Raw genomic sequence first — 23,793 nt, 5'->3', positions numbered from 1 at the left:
CTTGCCCTGTTGCACCGTCATTTTAAAAAATGAAATACTCACTGATAATGCCTTATAGGATAACTATATTTGGTATAATGGTTTCTTGCAACGACTACATTACTGTTAGGTAGGGATTCACCTGACCTTATCCTCATGATATAGGTTAAAGTTACTTGGTAAAGTCTTTCTAAGATACACTCATGCTATAAGCAGCTGGTCTTTTATTTTTGACTGACAGGTTTCATCTTCTTGACCTCAATTTCAGGGTTCACTGGACTATGGTTTGGTCAGTAGCCAGTTGCCAATATTTCAAGTATTCTTGGTACATATGGAATAATTGTAAGGTGGACACTGTACATGTGCAACTGGGAGATTAGGCCGTTCTTAAAAAGGGGGGTTCCCAACACAGATTAAAGGGGGAGGGGGTTCCAATCAAATATCCCCATTAAAATGCAGTGATCATCCAAAAAAAAGAGGGGGGTGGGAACCCTCCCCTTCCCTGGATCTGTAACTGATATTGCACTTATATTTTAAAAATAACAAATTCTGCATTGAAATCTTAGCTCCTTTTAATTTGTTTTATGGATTTTAATTTTGTATGAAAGCTGAACTTCCTATCCTGTTGCATGATAAACCAGCAACCTAAAGTTTAACATGCAATTGATTTTATACTGAAACTTTACATGCTTTGACTTGAACATGATGAAGAAGGGTTATAAGAATTATTATATGATGCTGAAATGTTGAATTGATTGATGCTTCTAGCTCTGAGAAATAAACATTAAAGTCAGTGGGGATGTTCTCAAAGGATATTTTAGAATTATTTAGTGTTACAAATTAATGGATTTTAGGAGAAGGGATGTTCTCAAAGGATATTTTAGAATTATTTAGTGTTATAAACTAATGGATTTTAAGGATAAATAATTAATGAAGAAACAAACATAAAAGTCAGGAGGGATGATCTCAAAGAATATTTTAACGTGATTAGAGTAATAAACTAATGGAATTTAGGGATTAAAAATTTGATATCGATTCTGGCATGCATAAAAATATTGACGCTTCCTGAAGAGTAATAATGGCTGGCAGAGGAAATGAATCAATGCTTAACCCTGAAATTTTATGATCAATCAATTGCTGCCATTTTTGATTTCTTGTTTGAAAAAAAATATTTGTCACGCATGCCAGATACCACATCAAAGATCTAATTTAGAAATGAGAATGGAAATAGGGAATGTATTGAAGAGACAAGAACCCAAACAAAATGCAGGAAACAGCCCAAAGTCTGACCAATGGGTCTTCAAAACAATTAGAAAATCCTGCATCCATCCGTATTACATGTGAGATTTTTCAATCAAGTTAGGTCATTTTATAACTATTTAAAATAAATGGAGGTTTACTACAAGTACCACTCTTACTTATTGTACTAAATCATTTATCAAGAACAATACATTTATCCCTGATTGCATTGATATCATAATAGAGTCTATGAGAAACTCCATTATCCTTGGCATGAAACAACCTCAGTTTGGGATTAATTATGAGGGTGTAATTAACTGTTGATCGTTTCTTCATAATCACTAGAACTCATGGTATATGATCTGACTTATTTCCTTCTATATGATTCTTATTATATGACAACATTTTTTGGTTGTTTATTGTGATATTAATTTAATCTGCTTCTTGCTTTCTTCTTGAGTGTCATTGAAGGTTCCCTCTTGAAAACTACATTCGATATTGATTGGAGTTCAATTGATGGTCACAATGTGGAAAGAAATAAGTACATAAATGACTTGCAAAAGATCTTTAAATAAACTTGGATCAAGATGCCAAACACGGTGGGGGAGTGGTTATAGTACATGTAGTTTACTACTGTAATCCATAGCTAGTTGTGAGGTTGAACCCCCTTTTGGGGGGTGCACTCGACTAAAATCTTAATTGACTAGGATTATCAGTGTTCCTATTGAAGGTTGGTGGTTTGCTAAGGGCTTTCCCGCTCTCTCCATCACAAAATAGCCTCAAAGCTGTGCTTAAAAGTGGCATTATTACACAAAAAAATCAAATGAGCGCACAATCGGTTCATAGATGTTTTCTTGGAAAAGCATTTACAAGTGTTCTCTATTATTTTGCTAATTTAGGTGTCCAGCACTGACCATATCAGTGGCGGTTTCAGAACTTTTTATAAGGGGGAAGACCACTAACTGACCTAAGCCGGGGGGGGGGGGGGGAACCTCTCAAATCATGCTTCAGTGATTCCCTTTATAATTAACTGATATATGAAAAAGAATTCTAATTGATTTAATGCTTTGATAAATTTTTGCATCAAAACTACCACGAATTGTGAACATCTGCAATGGTGACTGCAGCTACTGTAGTTTGTTTGTCTATAGATTATTCAAATCAGAAATTTACAAGTATTGACCGTTGCTGGGATAGACCTGTTGAGATAACCTGTTGTTACTGAGAAATCAGGGAAAAAATCATTGCATTCTATCTGTTCAATTTTACTGATAAATAGTGATTGATAAATGGCACCAACCTTGAGTTGTCTGAATATTGAGATAAATAGATAGAAATATGAGTCTGAATATTGGTTGGTCATTCATCCGTTTGGATGGAGAAAGACAATTGACCTTTAGATGTATTTTCATATCAGTTTGACAAAACTATCAAGACTTTGATTACATTGGGGGGGGGGGGGGAGGGGGGGGGGGGAACTGATTGTTTTTCGCACAATACATTTTGTACCTAGATTTAGACATTGCTGTGTCTGTCTGCCAAATTTGGTTTTTGCAAAATAGAGGGGCACAAATTTAAAAAATTAATTAATAATAATAATAAAAAGGGGGGAGGAGGATTGTAGATGACTGCCCTAGTGAGTAGTGTCAATATAGACTTTAATAGTATGTAAGGTGTGGGGATATTTATAGTTTAGTATATAAAAAGTAGGTTGTAATGAGGACAGAGGTATTAATTTTATCATTTGCTTAATTTATAAAGGAAATGTAAATGCTGTGACAGTATTATTGATCAAATCTTTGTTAGCTGTAATTTTATAAGTTGACACAATATAATTCACTAAGAATTCAGCTTCAAATGTATTTATTTCTTGAAATCAAAGACTTTAGAACGGAGGATATGAAATTACAGCATGATCAAACAAAATCATGATAATCTATCAACGGAAGGGATTATTATAAAATAGATTGAAATAGTGAGTCCTAAGATTTAATTCAAGTTTCACATTAAAGGAATTGTTGTTCTCGATGATAATGAGCTCTTAAAATTTGCATAAAATGGATATTGCTTTTATTTTAAAGTAAAAAAGAACAAAACTAATCCGATATGAAAATAAGAAGTATACATGGTATATGTGGTATGATTGCTAATATAAAATGGATATTGCTTTTATTTAAGTTATAGTAACAGAAAAAATAATCCATTATGAAAATAAGAAGATGTGGTATGATTGCTGATGAGAAAACTCTACACCAGACTCACTGACCAAAGCACACTTATAGATAATTTAGTATTGACTTTCTGTAGATTAGCATACATGTGCATTATCAATACACATCATTTATGCAAATTATAATAGTCACGTTCATGTTGTAAAAGACTGGTGGGTAAATGTGTGCTTGATCTGTATGCTGTGATTTATATTTAATATTAAATTACAGGATATCAAGTTTTGAACAATACATGTGCATACCTTTCGGTTGACTTTATTTTTACCGAGATGTTCATCTGATGAAATTACAAAGGTTACGTTTTTATCATCCCTCTTTAAACTGCTGTAGGTTAAAAGTGTGCATATAAATTAAGAATAATTGGTCGTTAACATGAAAGAGATAGGACTAGTATGTTTCACATAATTTTGAGGATTTAAATTGATTTTTGGAAGTCATTTAGTGAGTTTTATAACAAATGATAGATGTTATCGCTAGGAGACCTAGTATAATGTTAAAGATTAGCCATGTTTTTGTTGAATAGGGATGATACGGCTAGCGTACAATGTAAGGATTAGGTAAAGGAATTTTCGTCAAACATTAGTAAAATATCGGGGAAATATTTGTCATGATGGTATACAGCTTCAATAGATTTGACCTTTGGGATTTATTACCAATTACAGTTAAATTAAATTCTGTCTAGCCGTAGGCATTGCAATATAAATATTTCAATGAAAGAGAACTTTTTTGAAGATGTTCTGAAGTGGGATTTACACATTTACTGATTTTGAATGAAGATTTGGCGAACTTTTTGGAGATCTATGTTTAAGAGAGATTTACGCATTTACTGATTTTGAACGAAGATTTGGCACATATTTCACTAAAAATCTTGTACTCTAAAGAGATGAATCACTTGTTTATTTACATTGAGATTCATTGATTTTTTTGTCTGATTGGAATACTGGGGAAATTGTGTATTGGTTTTAAAGATGAAAGGGCTTGTTAATTACATCATTGACTGTGTAAGTCTTTGACTCAGAAGCAGATATTGATTACCCTCACCTTTGTTATTATAATGGAATAGTCTGAACTTTGATGTGGGATAAACCATATGTCTTTGAGTGGGTTTGTGTGTTTCATATGTCATATCTCACAAAATCTCACCAATTTAGATGCTCTGATCAAACATGCTTTTATTTTCACTATACTGGAATGATAAATGATGCAGTTATTATTGGAAAATGTTAGTGATTGTTTTAGGTGGCAGATGCATTAGTTCCAATAGTAAAATTTTAAGGAAATGGGATATAATTTTTTCACACAGTGGATTTTGTAAAAATTTTGTAGATGTCTAGTTTTGTTATTTACACAGGAAGTTGGGGAAAGAAAGCAAATGTGGATAATATTTCACTGATATTTCATGATAAATTGGATGTTTATTGTTAAAAGAAATGATATGTGCCTTCTGTATTAACACAAGCTCAAAGATAACAGTGGATTTATTGCTTTTATAGTTCCAGTTAATTGTCATCTAGTATTTTATGGAAACACATGCTTATCTTAGATCTATGGTGTTTTATTCTTAATTACAAGAAAAAAGGTGTATTGAGAACAAATTCAATTGGAAGTGTAAGAAAAATAAAAAAAAAAATAAGGCACAATTTTTACTTGGATGTGTGAAAAAGAGAATTTTGAGAACAAATTCAATTGGAAGTGATAAAAAAAAAAAAAAAAATTTAAGGCAAAATTTTTACTTGGATGTGTGTGTGTGCTATTTTCGAATTTGTAAAAGGAATTTACATGAAAGATATACTCCACAGTAGATAATTGACATGTCCGATGATTTTTACTTATCATTAGATGAAATAACTGAGGAAGACATTATAATAGGAGATGATGATGAAGGTTAGTAGACAAAATAAACTGTGAAAGTTTATATCAGAAGTCGGGGGGGGGGGGGGGGGGGGGGGGGTGGAGAAGAAATATTTTTCTTTGAGGTAGTCGGGGGGCCCAAACCGTCATTAGATTGATGTAAGATAAACATAAGCAAACAACAGTTTTAGCTAAAATTTAGTGGTCCAACTTAAACCTTAGAAGCCTATGCTACTGGGCTTTTTATCGAGAACCAATCCTATTTTGGTATGAAGGTATTTTTTCTGAACAAACAGGTGTTAGATTAACATAGGTTAAACTTCTAGAAATAAAAGCAGTTTCCACAGGTTTTGTTTTAGGCCAAATAAAAAAGTATGTGTGGTTCCAGTTACATCTGAAAAAAAGTTAGGGTAGGTAGGTAGGGATTTTTTTTTATTTTATGTTGGTTTTTTTACATTGAGTCTATGGGAGCAACATTCTGACTTTAACAGTGCTTAATGAAAAATGACAATAAAATCTTTAGGGTAGGCTATTTTTAAGCCGAAAAAATAGGGATGGTATGGTTACTGGAACCACACATATATTTTTATTTGGCCTTAAATGTTGTTGTAGACCAATTTCACTGTATTGGCCTGAAGTTTTACTTATTTACTCATGCATGAAATGCCCCTAGTTGACATCATAGATCATTGAAAAATTAATGTGGTCTCCTTAACAATACATTACTCTAATAATGTATTAATAAAGTCAGTTTGATGACAAATTTGAGCATTGAATGTAAAAAAAATTAGAACTGAAGGAAAAAATATTATCATTGATTGATGAGAAATGCCATGCTAGAATAAATTATGATTGCTTGATTTGTAAAATGAAAAAAAAAATAGTGATTTTAGTTTTATTCATCCAATTGTTTAATCTTTTTATATCCGAAATTTTAGTGTAGATTATGTTTTCTTTGCTTATATTTTTTTGCTTATTCCAAAGTTCAAAAATAAATCTAGCCTTTTGTTTTGTGTGTTTGTATATATCTATTGGTATTAAAACAATTTTCATCACTAAATTTCTTTTATACTGTACATCAACATCCCTGCTGTGATATACATTTCATTTAGTATTATAAACAAGTGACCTGTTAAACTTGGATTTAAGATCCATTTCTATAATATATCTTATGATATTTTATTGCTAGAGTGTTCTTTTACTGTTGTGAAATATTTATAGTATTGGGCCAAACAAAGTAAGCATTTTGTTGTGTTTCCCTCTTTAAGAAAAATAGGGTAGAAAGATAGGGAGTCTTTTTTATTTTGCTATTTTATTCATCTTCAGTGTACAAGGAGTCAAGCCTAGTAAGTTTTGTCAAGTTCACCAACACAAGTGCCAATGCAATCTTAAGGGTACTGTTAACCAACTTATTTTGCGATTGATTTATTTTCGCGAGTAGAAAAATAACGCGAATATTAATTGTCGCGAATATGTAAAACTTGGATCTTTCCTTATAACACTTTATCAAGTAAATAAGAAAATCACGAAAAATAAATAGCCGCGAAGTGGTCAAGAAAGGGTAAAACGCGAAATAAAGTACCCGCGAAAATAAGTTGGTTTACAGTATATATGCATTTTAAGCAGACAAAAAAAGAGTATGTTTGGAATTCTAAACATGGGTATTCAATATTTGCTTATAATACCATTACACTCTTCTAGTGTAAGTGCAATGCTGTTCACTATGACCTTCTTTCTATGCCCCACCTATGATATTAGAGTTATTCCCCACCTACAATAGTAGAGGGGCATTATGTTTTCTGGTCTGTGCGTAGGTTCGTACATCTGTTCAATCGTCCATCCGTTTGTTCGTCCGTCCGTCCATCTGTCCCACTTCAGGTTAAAGTTTTTGGTTAAGGTAGTTTTTGATGAAGTTCACAGAAGTCCAATCAATTTCAAACCTAGTACACATGTTCCTTTTGAAATGATCTTTCTAATGTAAATGCCAAATTACATTTTTGAAACCAACTTCATGGTCCACTGAACAAAGAAGATGAGAGTGCAAATCAAGGTAGTTTTTGAAAAGTTGAAGTCCAATCAACTTGAAACTTATTACACATGTTCCCTTTGATCCCTATGATGTGACCTCTCTAATTTAAATGCCAAATCCAATTTTAACCCCAATTTTAGGTCCACTGAACATAGAAACTGGTAGTGCGAGTGGGGCATCCGTGTACTGTTGACACATTCTTGTTTCCTCGTTGCTTCTTTAATTGAAATGTGCCTTTTTGTCATCATTTCTGTTAGTCAGTGAATTACAAAAGGCAGGTTTCCAATGTTATGATTAATTGTAATCTTTTTAAAACAGGGACTTTAGTGAGAAAAAAAGGGGGGTTGGGAGCTGAGGCTGAGTCAGTTAATTCAATGTTCAGTCACATTCTATTTAACCATTATAACAACAGATGTTATTCTGTCTGTTACTCCATTATGTGCCAAGAATCCTGGCGGTGTAGAAAGTTCTTCACATATCAGAATCAGTGGGCTCCTGTTTATATTGTATTAACAATCATCCATTATAGATTACACAACATTTCAGGTAGCCCTGTGAACAGTAGGCTTCTATCATAGTTCATTAAATCTGATTACATAACAAGTTCATCAGGTATACGTAATACATTAGTGATATCAAAGAATATCAACACACAAGCTGGATTTAATTGACAAGTATGTGTTGATTTCTACATTGTTTGTCATGGATATATATAGATTTTGATGACACATTGTTAATTATGTATATTTATAGATTTTGATGACGATGATGATGGATTTGGGATTTAAGTCCAGGGGCAAATATCACATGCATATCTGGATGAGAATATGTTCATGGGATATTATGAAGACAACCAGTCTTTCCTAATACATTTGTACTCTTAAAATTTTGTGTAATTGATGTTCCAATTTTTTAGTCTTTTGTATGACCAAACAGGCAATCAAAACCATCCCTCTTGTACAAATTTATGAAGGACAGATGGGTGGGTATTTAAAGAGAACCCCATTCAAGGATTAACAAGAATGAAAAGAAGAACCCCAAAATTGACAATCTAACAAAAGAGTTAATTCAAAACTCCTGCTGAATCTCAGTGCTGACTATTGACCTTGTTGTTCTTGTCTACATGTATGTCTGCATGTCTAGCTCATAAAAGACAATAATTAAACATTCTTGTGGGTTATAGTAGCTTTCTAGGGCATAATACATGTAAATATATACATGCACAGGGATGAAAATGAGCAGTCATTCAAAAACCAATAGCCTCTGAAATTAGGAACCAGCTAGACTACCACAAATAACTCATTATAACCACCCCTGATGCATGGTGCAACAACCGTAACTTAACTAAATAAATGTACCATCAAGAAAGCATAAAACATTTAACATGAATGCAAGGAAGCAGTAAAAACTAAACAAAATTCAATCAAATGTTCTAAACATACTTTTAGAAATCTTTTATTTATTAGCGGAAGCAATTAACCAACAAAATGTAACATTTGAGGTGAAATCGATAAGTTTTATGTGGCCATTGATACAGAAAGTTGTTACATAACAATATTATCAGTGGAATACAGCAGATGAAATATCGGAAGTTAATAAAAGGAGAGATATTTTTGATATAGATGGCTAGATTGGGAAAAATTGTTTTTAGACATCCAAGATAAGACATTTTATGTCTTGGCAATTGTATGCTGATATCAGCAGTATTTGTTTTGACATAAAATAAGAAAGGCTGCTCAGAATTTTTTTTATGGTGGAAATTTTGTATAACTGTAATATATAGTTCTAATGATTATCTTGATCTTTTTATGTTTCACAAATGGGGGAAATTATTAAGGTTTGAATCTTTCTGTATGTAAACATTTCAGACTTATTGATGTTTGTTGGGTGTTTTTAAAAAGTTTTTAATAGCTCTTAGGTCTATGGTCAGCAAATAATAAATATATCATAAGGACCCAAGAGCTACAGTCCCACAGCTAGGTAGACACTGTCTCATAGTACCTATTATCAAAATATCTAGGTATTGTTTGATTTAATTTCTCTAGCCAGTGCTTCTCAAACAACCTATAAGTAATTACAATTATATGCTGAAAGCTCATATAACATTCAATGGTCTAGGCTTACACTAGGACTCTATATCAGTAGATACTATTGTCAGTTTCAATTTACCTATAGATCACAATGCAATCAGTCTGTACCTATAGATTGTAATTCAATCAGTCTAGGAAATCCTCAATAACCAGAATGTCCCAAAAGATACCAGTTATAAGCTTATATCTGTTGTTGTAATAAATCCTGTTATTGATAAGGGGCTCCTGAAGGAATTTTTTTGGTTCTACATCAATATTTTTATCCAGAATGGTTTGTTTTTAATAGTTTATTGATAAAATGGGTTTCAAACCATTCCAAATTTCAAAATTTTTTAGTGAAATAAAAATGAATGTTTTTAAGAATTTTGTTCGATAGCTGTCCCAAGATGACCCCCTCTCAATCTACGAAATTGGTTAGTAATGTCCAGACAAAATCAATGATGATTGTATCACAGGACAAAATACACTAATAATTTCCCAACATCAACAAGTTAAGTGCCAATATACATACAGCATAGTAGCCTTACATCAGGTCTGTTTATTTCTATTTGTTTGATTTCTATTAAGGAAAATGGTTCCAGGGAGATGTTTGTTCAATTTGGCCGTCTGGATTTTCTCTTTACCATATATATATATGTGAAAATGTAATCCAAATTGGCTATGTGTTTTTTGTTTTTCTTTCATTGATGGATCCAATACGTTCATTAATCTCATAATGTAAAATAAAAACTAAAAAATGTTTGAAGGTTAGTCTCAACAACAGCTCTGCTGTTTTCTACAGATCAGTGTGAAAATGTCCAAATGTTCTTCATCCTTTTTTCAAAATAAAAATTCTAAGTTAAAAAAAAAATTGTTTCTTTTCAGAGGATGATGTTTCACCCAATGGCAATCTTACATTTTCTGCCTTCAAGCAACAACAGTCAAAGATGGCAGAAAAAACAGAGCAACAAAAACCTAATGAGGATCCGAGACAAAACGAGACCAAACAGACTGTAAAAGGAATGTCCACCAATGATATATTAATGCTAGCGTTGCAGGAACTACACAATGAAAGGTAAAGGTCATCCAGTGATATCTTAGTGTTAGCATTTCAGGAATTACATATTAAAAGGTCAAGGTCATCACATATGGTGATACAGGGTGATAGGTCATTAAAAGGAATGTTCTTCTTCAAGCTTTCAAGGTACAGGAGATTTTGACAGAAAGTTTAAACATTTCTTCTAAGAGCCTTAAAGCATTGTTGTACCCTAATACAGCCTTCATGATAAACTTTGAGTCCACAAGCCCGAAGCTCAATTTTTTGAAAATTTTTAGTGTGATTTGTTTGGCTTGTAGAGAAGAATTTTACAAGCCAGGTCTGTAGGCATTAAGCCTGAAGACTGCTGGTGCTTTATTTTCTCCCATAGTGCTATATTTGATGATTTTAAAAAAGAATGTATTGGGCTGTTGGGCTACATTTTTCAGAAAACCAGTGCTATGAAATCCTGGGGAGAACACAGGAGTATCATAATCAACTGGATGTTTTTACTCTATGCTCAATATAATATAGATATACTAACAGATGTTTTTTATACAAATGTGTTTTTATAGTGTTTTCATTACAACAGATGCATGTCTTACACTGGCAGGTGGCCAATTTTCTCTTGGCAGACATGCATATATTAATGTGACATCCATATTCTATACAATTTGTTATAACTGCCATAGGGCCTTTCTCAGAGTATTTTTTCTACACTTTAGTAAAATATTGTTTTCTACATATACATGCATAGGAAGTGCATTTCTTGTTTTCAAAATTATAAATACAGGCCAGAGTGTGCATGCCAGCCAACCCTGGGTTAGGGTCTTTGTAAGTTTGAAGATCTGTTTAAAGAAAAATGGACAGAACAATCCAGATTGTATAAAGGACTACATCTTCGCTAGCCAAGGGTTACGATCCACTCCCACTCTCTTCACCCTTGGCGGATTGAGCCAACATTTCGGAGACACAAGCTAAGGATTTTTATTGGTTGCAGTCAAAACTCGCTGCATCCAATCAAAAAGCGCCCATAACATGATCACGTGTAAATGTAGAAAGTGTTTGTAAACAATTGCCACGTGTTTATTGAGCAACAAGTCTTTACATCCCTAAACATACCACTATATTTAGTGACTATTTGAATGTTTTTAATCAACCAATATAAGTTTGTGTGTATTGCATGAATGTTGACGTATATTTTCATTTCCGGCTTTACCAAGTGTATAGAATCAGACGCTACTGTGTTTTTACCTCCAAATTGAAGAGTTCAAGTGGTACCATTGGTCAAGAATAATATTTTCGGGATGGGCATGATTTTTATCTTCCGGTAGATGGCGCAACATTGTTATCACAAATGTTGGCTCAATCCGCCAAGGGTGAAGAGAGCGGGAGTGGATCGTAACCCTTGGCTAGCGAAGATGAAAGGACTAGCTCTTTTAACTCTTTTTCCTGATCAGTGAGTGTCTCAATAAGGCATTGTAAAATTGTATAAAAGGAAGAAAATACTTTCTCACTGTGTTGAAGACCTTTGGCTGTTTTCTTCTCTTTTGTCTGGTTGTCACTTTGACACATCCCCCATTTAAGTGTTTGTCCTGACTCAGTGTGCAGGACTCTCATAGGTAGTCAAGGTTGTCAAACACCCCTAGCTGTAGTAGCACAGTTCACTGCATACCCAGGATTTTCTTTCCTCCTGTTGGATTAGAACTCAAGTTAGGTACTACCAAACACCTAAGCTTTATAATGTACATATATTGTATCTAATCAAAGCCAACAATATTAAAGATTAAAATGCAACCCTTGTTTTGGGGAAAGATGGGGAGGGTAAATCTTTTATAAAAAAAAAAAAATCAACAGCTAAAAGTTTAAAAAGAATTAACATGGTAAATCATGGTTAATGCAGAACCCTTAAATAGTAACTGTGTGTATACTAAAAGTGCTATGAATCCACTTCTTTTTACATAAAAGTAAAGCAAACTTCCTTTGGCCTTACTCATCCAGTTGGATGTTTACTATTGAGAAATACAAATCATCTATTAGTTAGATAATAGTTTTGGAAAGTTCCCCAGAAACTCTGTCAGGCAGATGGAAAAAGTAAAATATCAATTGTTTTAACATAAAACACAGGTGCAAAACTTGTTTTTCTACCTCAAAATAGAATCTCTTAAACTTTACCATTATAACTTAATTGATATTGAACAGATCAGAAAGCAATTACTTTCCTTGTTTACATGGAAGTAAATAGTCTTTTGAAAATTAGTTTGGAACTATTTACCTTTTATACAGGTAAGAACCAGATGCTAAAGTACTTAGGAACACAGGTGATTAATTGTCAGAACTAAAATAGTTTTGCTTATAATTATTTTTTATGGCAGATGTAAGATTTGAAAAGACAAAAAAATGTTAACACTTAAATCATCATGTGAATAACATATGTGGTAAAAGTATACTTAAAAAAATTGTTATGTTTACACTAAAGACATACATGTGAGTTCCACATGTAACAAAGTAAACTTACTATGAAGATTCACAATGTGGTTAGGTATCATGTGGTCTAAATGCCAATGAAACAGCTATACACTTCGAGTTCATATTGAGTAAATTGTAAATAAAGGGAAATTAAGTTGTTGATCAATGTTCAAATCTAGTAAATTGACCTTAGGTCACCCTACAGCCTTCAAAAATGAGCATGACGCATACTGTACAACTAAAGGATATTAATTTCATGACAATAGCCTATGGGTTTTTTTTGCTGATATTTCAGCCTTCTTATAATGCACAAACTGTACAGAACAGAAGAATTGTCTATATTGAGTAAGAATTAACAGCCGTTTCTGACCCAAACATAGGTCAACCATTATTAAAGTTTATGACCTGACAGTGTACACCATGTCATAATATAGTGCCAAACAAAACTAATGTTAACAAAGAAAAAGGACATGATTGTTTGCAGATCTTTTTCTAAATAAAAAAAAATACCCAATCCAGACTTAGCAACAAGAACATATATATCAGTATAGCACACAATGAATTTTAATCACAAGATTGTTGTAAAAAGATTACTAGAACTGTCAAACATATATATACAAACAGAAATTCAATATCCTATAAACTGCTTAATATAACTCAATAAAACAGAACAGTTCAACAGGCAATCCACTAGACCAATATATGTCTTTATATAGAAACTACTGCATATAAATCATCTATCAAAGTAATTCCTTCCAGACTCGTTTATTCTCATTGTAATGCTAGTTATTCAAGTTCTATTGAGTGTAAAACTTGAATAAGTTTAGAAATGATCTTCTTTGAAATATTAAAGGTTAAAAGAGGAAATATATTTTATGCCTTGTCTACTTTTGGAAATATTGGGGCATTATGTTTTCTGGTCTCACCATCTGTGTGTCAGTCCACCATTTTCTTTTCCTATCTGACTGTTGTTTTGTTACTCTGTCTGGTGTCAGGTTAAGAGGGCATTTGTTTCTAACCCGAAATTTTGTCATCGATGACTATCGTTTAGTAAACGTTAAGCTGCTAGAAACAAATACATCGTTTAATAAACTTTATCGACCCCACGTTGTCAGACAAAAATAGATTGTACACTCACGCACTGTAAACAAGCAGGTAAAAGTGCGGGAAATAAATAACCAGGACTTTGCGAAAACAACACGTGCTCGTAATTATTTAAACAACAGAAACAAATTTATCGTTTACACGTCTCAACGATAAACGATCAATGACTACGCGACTATTTTGTGCGTATATTGTTTATGTGAACGATGTCAACGTTGACCAAAAAATGTAAGAAACAAATGGATTAAACGACTACGTGCGTAGTCGTTTACATCGTTTAGGTTAGAAACAAATGCGCTCTAAAATCTTTGGTTATGGTATTTGATTGAATACTTAAAGCAAAGAATTACCAGAAGCTGTTTTTCATTCAGGTTAAGGGAGAAACTACAGAGACAATCTTTTCAAAGTTGTAGGTAAAATGAGGCCATTTTTTTTTAGCTCATTGAATTTGATAATCGACTAGAGGTTTAACTGAGTTCATGTTGCTCACCACAATCAATCTGCATCTTAAACAATGGTATGCTTAGCATAATCACATCTGCTTTTTTTTACTGTTCTTGAGTTATGTCCCTTTATAACATTGATCTCAAGTCTTCATTTTATTTTTTGACTAGGTGGGGTCTGCAAATAGTAAAAAAATAATATTAGGACCTAATTGCTACAGTTTCCCTGCAGCGTTATATACGAGTGGTGCATCATCTGTGTCGTGTCCCATGGACACATTCCCCTTTTATTGGTTTATATATTATATGAAAATATTGTATCTATTTCAGAGCCAGTTTATTGAGAGATTTAGATGAAGAAGATCGGCACAGAAAATGGTATTTTGAACAACTAGAAAACATTCGACGTAAAGTGGACTCCCTTCCTTCTGATTTGGTAATGCTGCATTAAATATTTTTTGTATTATAAGAATAAATTTAGACTGTTTGATTTTTCCAACCTACCAATTTAAAAATCAGACTTCCCAAAAAATTGCTAAAATTTTGAAAAAATATAATGTTTTCTACTCTTTAACGTTGTTTTCTTGTCCAAAACATGAAACATATGGTTTGGCCAAAATAGGTATAAAAGCTCAACCTTCCTACTTAACCCTACAATACATGTAATTAGACAACATCAAACACAGATTTGAGTAAGGGTGGCCTTAGTTATTGTTAAATATTAGAGAATCATTACTGTTAAATGACAAGAGTTCTTTGTTTTATCCTTTTCATAGTTTGTTGGTCAACTATAATTTCCTGGTTAGATCTGTCCCACTATTTTACATTAGGGGACCTACATTTGTTGGTCAGAATTTTCTGAGGTGATCATCTGACCTTGACCCTTGTTTTCATGGTCCTTGATCAATTTAAAGTTTACATAGTCTAGGCTGTTTTTCTGATATTTAAAGCAAAAGGTCAACTAAATTTGTTGTATTAAATTGTTGTAAGGTCAAGGTGAACATATCCATGATATCTGTCTGTCAGGGTCCATCTGAACTTTGACCTCTTGGTTTGTTAGTCAACAAAATTTTCAGGGTAAGTTTTGCTTCTTGGATACTAAAAATTATAGGTTAAATAAAATAATTGTGAGATGTACATGTCAGTCTTGCAGAGATCATCTAACCTTGACCTTATTAACATGGATCATTGATAATGATAGGTTAAAAGTAATGCTTACAGTAAAACATAAAATGCTTCCAACATTAAGTCAATCTAGTTTTGACAGTAATTGTAAAGCAGGTGAGGCATGTCAGTGATTGATAGAGTTTATAATTGAATAAAGAGTTTATAAATGTCCAAAATAGTTAAACAAGAAGGTTTTACCAGCTTCTAGGATAGCAAAAATATTTTTTACTCATATATTTCATTGTATATTCAGTATAGTTAGTCATTTCTAATCAGTCTTGCACAATTTCAAATATACAATTTATGTTCAGCTTAATTAATGATTCATAGCTAAAAGGTAAAAAGTCTGGTTATGCAACGGAGGAAAAAACTTGTTGATGATGTAATAAACAGGAATGTGTAGAATATCATAGAACATATCACCAGCTTCAATGGAGAAAATCATTTAGTTTTTTATTCCATTGATTGTATAAAATTTCCAGCAGTGAAAAACAGTTGGATTTCGATTTCTAGAATTCAGATAACTACAACTTTCTTCTATAAGGGAAATTGATTGTAGAGTTACAGTGGATTTTTGAAATACAACAAATTTTTATAACACACATTATTCTTCTTCCAAGTAAGGAACAGAATTCATATTGAATGAGTATGGTCCCGCGAAAACTTAGCGCAGTGCCGGGCAAGGCAGCAAGTCATTTCAAAGTTATTTACATTTAAAACTTTTGTCAATTTACAAATAAAATTATATACACTCTATGCTGTTCACTTCCTTCAAGAGCCTGCTTTCAGAGCAGCTCTGAATCCCTCTATCGAGTCAGCCGATGTTGTTTTAGCTGGAAGTTGATTCCAATCCCTGATGGTCTTTGGGAAGAATGACTATCCATAGGTGTCAGTTTTTGTTCTTTCCTCGTAAAATTATAATTGATGCTTTGGTTGTGAAAGAAGATTTAAGTATTCCAGTAATTAGTGTTAAGATTTTAATCAATGAAAAATATACAATCAAAATTAAATTGCTGAATTGTTTTAATAGTAGCTCCAATATAAGCTTATGATAGAAATGTTCTGGACTTTCAATAAAATTGACAATGGAAATAGGGAGTGTGTCAAAGAGACAACACCCCTACCAAAGAAAAGACAACAGCCAACGGCCACCATGAATGGGTCTTAAAATCTTTTACCCAAAATAACTTGATTTATATCTACTTTCTCTGTAATTTGATGTCATGAAATATACTATTGTTGGTAAATCATTGTCTCTTTAAAAACAACAATAGCAAAAGTTGACCTCAAACTTCCTGTACATTTTGTACATTTGAATAATTGAGTATCTCTGAGACGGTTGCTCTTTGATATAAACCTGCATGCTGAATTTAACTATTAAATGTCAGTCACAAATCGATATTAATTCTGCCAGTGTCATTAGGATTACTTTTTTTTTTATCCAAATAAGAAAATTTATCTCTCAGGCTCTTATTTAAATCTCTGGAGAAAAAGAATTAAAAATAATATTTGATTGAAAAATTATTTTTTTTCCCTCATTGCTACATAATTGCAAGATTACAACATTAAATTTAATTTTAAAACCAGAAGTTTTATGTACTTGAAGGAAATTGCTTTTTTGCACGACTACAGCTATGTAAATTTGCTTTATTGATTAGAATAGGATGTTTAATTGTATTGTAAATCATCAATAATATTATATAACAATCTGGGGATTGTTAAAGATGAAGTATATATTAATTTAACTGTAGGATAGAAAGTGTTGTGTGGCATTTTATTGAGTAATACATGATAAGGAATTGCAATTAAGAAAAATTAAAAAGTGGAAATGTTTCTTGTAATAAATAATTAAAGGATTGTTAAAAGAGGGAAAAGAGGTTTCGGAAGTCTTATGTTGTACTGTTATACCCCTGTCCCAGGTTAGGGGGAGGGTTGGGATCCCGCTTACATGTTTAACCCCGCCACATTATTTATGTATGTTTTATTGTGCCTGTCCCAAGTCAGGAGCCTGTAATTCAGTGGTTGTCGTTTGTTTATGTGTTACATATTTGTTTTTCGTTCATTTTTTTACATTAATAAGGCCGTTAGTTTTCTCGTTTGAACTGTTTAACATTGTCTTATCGGGGCCTATTATAGCTGACTATGCGGTATGGGTTTTGCTCATTATTGAAGGCCGTACAGTGACCTATAGTTGTTAATGTCTGTGTCATTTTGGTCTTTTGTGGATAGTTGTCTCATTGGCAATCATACCACATCTTCTTTTTTATATTAGACAAGTCTTAGAAAAAAGATATATTGAAATAAATGACACTTAATTCCTACACAAGCTTGTCAAAATCGAAAGCAAAAGAAAAAGTTCAGTGCTTGTATTGGGGTATCCTTCCATGACACAAAAAGCACATGTTGCCTTTAGAGCTGTTCTTCATCTCAAAGTCACAGGCAAACTCAAGGTCACAGGCAAACTCAAGGTCACAGGCAAACTCAAAGTCACAGGCAAACTCAAGGTCACATGCAAACTCAAGGTCACAGGCAAACTCAAGGTCACAGGCAAACTCAAAGTCACAGGCAAACTCAAGGTCACAGGCAAACTCGAGGAAAAATCGCACAACTAACTACAAATTTAAGAAGTACTCTAGCATTGGTTTCATCAGAATTCTTAGCTAGATATCAGTAACCCTTCATCTGTTAGATAACATAACTGAAGGGTGATATCAGGAAACAGATGAGGGGTAAATATCAACTAACAGCTGAGGGGTAACATTGACAGACTATAAAAGGCAAAGATATAGTAACACATCTTGTTGTTTTTTGCTGCTGATTATATAGTGGAGAATCGGTGTATCTGAGTTGTCATTATATTATGTAAGATCCGCCAATCTTTAATGTTTTACTATAAGAAATAAGGATTATATAGTGGAGAATCAGTGTATCTGAGTTTGTCATTATATTATATAAGATCCGCCAATCTTTTATGTTTTACTACTCATGATAAGGATTACACAGAATTCAGGAGGCCATTATGTCAACACTTTACCCTTCAAAACCATTCTTATCATATTTAATATTCTTGCTGTAATTTGAATGAAGGTTCTGCCATCTGTGTTAAACCCAAAAATATATTACTGTGTTTCCTCTTACATCCTGAAAAAATAGGTAAATAGATGGGCAATATTTTATTTTACAAACATTTTTCAGCTGGTTTCTACTATGGAATCAGTCTGACTTTAACAGTGCTTGTGTTAAAACTGGCTTTAACAGTATAGAGAAGGTACTAAAAATTATGGTAGCTAGGGTTAGTAGAAACACATTTTTGGCCTTGAATTTTTTTTATAACTTTTGTATTTCTCATTACTTTTGTCTTTCTCTGTTCAATTAACGAGTTTTGATTCCCCCTATGGCTTCTTCCATCTCAGTTTTATATCAAATCTTTGAACTTTGCAGTCTTTGATCACATCCTGAAACCTCTAAGGATTAAGATGAAATACCTTGACTGATAAAGGTTTATTTAATGACTTCAAGAAAAAAACATTTTTTAGTGAAACAGACTCTTGAATCAACATCTGATATTTTGTTTCTTTGAACATCAATATTTGTGGATGAATTAGTTATGACTTTAAAGTCTCCCTTTTGTTTTGATAAAAAGCTAAATGAAATTCTTTTATTTTATGTTTCTGTACGTTATTGTTTTTCATAATAATTGATGTAAACTTATCCATGGGTCAAGGTTTTCTGAAAAAATATTCTTTTAATGAGCAAAAAGTTTATTCACAAAAATACTAAACTCAGAGGAAAATAGTTCTTTACAAACATACAAATACATAAAAGAGGGACGAAAGATACCAGAGGGAAAGTCAAACTCATAGATAGAAAAAAAACAATGCAATGGCTAAAAATAAAAAGACAAATACAAATAGTACAGAAGACACAACATAGAAAACTAAAGACTAGGCAACACGAACCCCACCAAAAAATTGGGTGTGATCTCAGGTGCTCAAAAGGGTAAGCAGATCCTGCTCCACATGTGGCACCCGTCGTGTTGCTCATGTTATAACAAATCCAGTAAATATTCTAATTCAGTAGGTCACATTTGTGAAAAGGGAAGGGTATTGTAATTACGACGTAAGGAACATATCCGATCTCATCTGTGAAATGGTTATTCCATAAAGTCAACCAACTCTTGATGGTGTTCGTATAATTTACGAAGGGATGATTTCAACTTCATCATTTGGAACTCTTGGTTTAATAGCTCCCTTGTGAGTAGCAATCCTCTATCAAGGAAATCATGATAGGAAATACAAGCCCGGGCATATTGTATCAATTGGGAGATATTTACTCCTGTATGCAGGCGCTGCTGGAATGTTGCTACATAGAAATGGGAAGTTTACAATTGGGAAGCTGAAATCATCTCTTTTGTCGTACAGTTTTGTTTTCAACCAACCCTCATTGTCAAGGGTACCAATTATACTGCAGCAGATTTGCAGTTTTCATCTCTTCAGGGATGATTGTTAAAGATGAAGTTATGGAGAATGAACATGTATAAAACTGCCAGATTAATTATTGCAATTTCAGAAAAAAGCTGCATAAGATCAGAATGCAAGTTCTTATTATTGCAAAACTTACCCAATCACAAATGCGAGTTCTTATTATTGCAAAACTTACCCAATCACATTTTTCACATTGATAAAAAAAAAAACTCACAATAGTTTCAACAGCCTCAACTTTATAACAAAATTGCCTGTACAATGTTACATAGAATATAAGTGTCATTAAAAAAAAACCACTTCTATAATTGTAATATTTAATTTCAGCATAATAGACAGTTAGACTTAACGAGAAGACAGTATCAATTAGAGGCTAAGAAGGTACGGGACACGTTTGAGGAGACACTCGGTACTAATGAACAGATAATACAAAGACAAGAGGCTCGTTTACAGAGAGTAAGAATTATAGAGGAAGAGATTATGAGGTTACACAGTCAGCAACAACGAACTAGGGTATGATAATCTATAAGTACTCTGGAGTCATTCATTTTTGTTGTTATAAATATGAAGAGGTGGTATGAGTATTGAAAAAAAAAAGATGTGGTATGATTTCCAATAAGACAATTCTCCACAAGAGACCAAAATTACACAGAAAATAACAAATATAAGGCACCATATTCAGGGGTTTCATTATCTTTCATGTTGACTGGTACTTTCCACGTTTCTAGGTGGTACTTTTCAATTTATTCCATGAATATCTTATATAAAAATTCCTACATTTAGGCGTTACTTGTCAATAGCATAGGAGGGTAAAAGTACTCATACTGAACAGCAAGCTATAAAGGGCCTCCACGTGACTACTTTAAAACTATTCAAACAGGAAAACCAAGTCCATAGATATAGGAAGATGTGGTATGAGTGCCAATGAGACAACTCTCCATCCAAGTCACAATTTGTCAAAGTAAACCATAATAGGTCAAAGTATAGCCTGCAACACAGAGCCTTGACTCATACTGAACAGCATGCTATAAAGGGCCTCCAAGTGACTACTTTAAAATTATTCAAACAGGAAAACCAAGTCTATAGATATAGGAAGATGTGCCATTGTGGTATGAGTGCCAATGAGACAACTCTCCATCCAAGTCACAATTTGTAAAAGTAAACTATTATAGATCAAAGTACAGCCTTCAACACAGAGCCTTGACTCATACTGAACAGCAAGCTATAAAGGGCCTCCAAGTGACTACTTTAAAACTATTTAAACAGGATTACCAACGGTCTAATCTATATAAAAACAAGAAACACCTATGAACCACACCAACAATCAACAATCAAAAACCACTGAACAACAGACTCCTGAGTCAGCACAGTTGCATAAATATGCTTTTGGTTTAAACAGGCACCAACCTTCACCCTTACCTGAGTTCTCACAGTTACTGAAAGCTAGTTAAAATCCACAATTGTCTTACTAATGATGCATGATATTTTCTTGCAACTATCCACCAAAGTTCAACTGAAGTTGATGTAAGCAATTACTGGCAACTGTACAGCCTTCAACAATGAGAAAAATCTGTATGGTCGGCTATTAAAGACCCAATATTAAAATATGAAATAATTCCATGTATGCTGCAAATGCTGTAATATGATTAATTTTAACCAGAATTTCAAAGTAAAAATCAGTTATTAATTTGGGGATGTACAGTGGGTGGCAGGTGAGCAGGTTGGCAGGTGGACGGGCGGGTGGGCGACTGCCAAACAGTGTCCACCATATTATGAAAATGCTTTGACATTGTTTTTTCAAATTTTAATTTGTCTATTTCAGCAACAACAGATGCAGTTATCTAATATGTCAGAGTCTACAGATAAAGATCAATCAGAAGATATGTTTAACCAGGTAAACATCAGAAGTCAGGGAGAGAATATAAGGATTCATTGATATTCAAGTCAGGGAGAGAATATAAGGATTTATTGATATTTGTTGGATAACAATTTTTGTGGATTTCATGGGTACAGGAGAATCATGATTTAAATGTTCAAAGAACTACAAATTTTCTAAAGGAAGAAAACAGAGTTTGTCAAAACCACGAAATAAAATATCAATGAATATGAAGTTTTCCTCAAACCACAAAAGTTGGTACCTACGAAAATAAATGGTGAACCTAAAATATCTGTGTTTTCCCAATATGATAATAAGAAGATCTGTTATGAATATGAATATTTATAAAATAACTAATCGAAGAATTCAAGTAGAGAAAAATATTCAATGAGTGACTTAACAACATTAATTATGTTAATTATCAGTGTTGTTCGGTCGCAAGTTGAATATTTTTCGGTATTTGAATTCTTTGATTAGTTATTCTTTTTATTACATTAGCAAATGGCTTTTTTTTTTATGAAATTAAGGTAGAATATGTAAGGAACTATATCTTTTTCTATTTATTCCCAGAAACTCACGCAATGATAAACACATCACAAATGAATAATGGATGCAAATTTCTGAATTCACATTATCAACAGACACATGACAAAAAGGGGAGGGGGAGGAATCTGCATGGAAGAACTCGAAATAAAGTTGCCATTTCATGATGAACGAACAAGTAAAAATGTCTTGCAGGTTGATCTTTTTAGCAATTTCACGAAACACAGTGATTAACAAACCTTTTTCATGGCTGCACGTGAAATAAAAATGGCAAAACATGTTGCATGAAAATAAACCTTTTCCACCCTCATGACAGAAATGCATTAATTTTTCAATCCACAAAAAATAGTACCAAAGAAAATAACCAAAATCCACAGAATGTTAATCAATCACAACACTGAAGGCAGCAGTACTTAAGATTAAGAATGAGACCATTTATTTATTTTAGTAAAAAAATCAGTGGATCTATAGTTGAATTTAGAAGGGGAGATAACTATGAATTAAACAAGCTTTACTTCACAGAAAATGGACAATAATAAATCATCTGGATCAGATTGTTTTTGAAAATAACAACATTTGTTCATGAAAATATTGGAAGTCTTATGTGTGAAATTTTGAATAAAGGTAATATTTAGGGTAACTAAAAGTATCTCAAAGCATCAATGCAAGCAGCAAACCCTTTCACAATAAATCCTGGTAAGGAACACAAGCTTTAGAATATCACATCAATTTAGAGATTTACAAATAAAGTGATTAAAAAATTATAAATCACTGGTACCCACCTATTGATCAATAAACTGATACCATGTATGCATTTTTCCAGGAACCAGAACAAGATCAAGAGGAAGTAGATAATATCTCCATAGCGATACAGACCGCCGACTTAACGACTGATGAAGCTGCCGACGCCACCATTATTGACCCTGATGCTAGTTTTAATGTATCTTCCCTTTACCATGGTGCCTGGCCAATCAGCCCTCTCAAGAAAGGTAAAACCATGTAAAATGTTGTATCTAGTACAGAAAATTTGTACCATTACAAAATTTCACATTTATTTTTCAAATTTAGCAGTAAAAAGTATATTAGGTTGATGATTAATTGCAAATGACAAGATTGAGAAATTTTTGCTAATATGTCATTAGGAAATATGTTCATCTGTATCATTAAGCATATACTTGTTTATTTGGAAGTGCAATTTAACAAACTTATTTTTCATGGGGATTTGCTATAATGATTTATTGTTAACCTTGTAAAAATACAGAGTATCATATTACTT

The 23,793-nt window shown here is 32.8% G+C and overlaps 1 protein-coding gene across 1 annotated transcript in view; it reads left to right on the top strand.

Moving 5' to 3' along the window:
* Positions 1 to 23,793, top strand: part of LOC139496075 (adenomatous polyposis coli protein-like) — a gene marked incomplete in the record, with an annotated part of 54,265 nt that overhangs the window by 16,415 nt on the left and 14,057 nt on the right. Inside the window, 5 exon segments of the mRNA XM_071284518.1 lie at positions 10,284 to 10,473; positions 14,781 to 14,886; positions 20,426 to 20,611; positions 21,921 to 21,992; positions 23,341 to 23,501. Of these exon segments, the coding sequence (XP_071140619.1) occupies positions 10,284 to 10,473; positions 14,781 to 14,886; positions 20,426 to 20,611; positions 21,921 to 21,992; positions 23,341 to 23,501 (715 nt within the window).

Source organism: Mytilus edulis, chromosome 11, assembly GCF_963676685.1.
Source record: "Mytilus edulis chromosome 11, xbMytEdul2.2, whole genome shotgun sequence".
In the NCBI taxonomy this organism is placed as follows: domain Eukaryota; kingdom Metazoa; phylum Mollusca; class Bivalvia; order Mytilida; family Mytilidae; genus Mytilus; species Mytilus edulis.
Note: the sequence above shows the minus strand (reverse complement) of the source record. Positions and strands in the feature narration are given on the sequence as shown.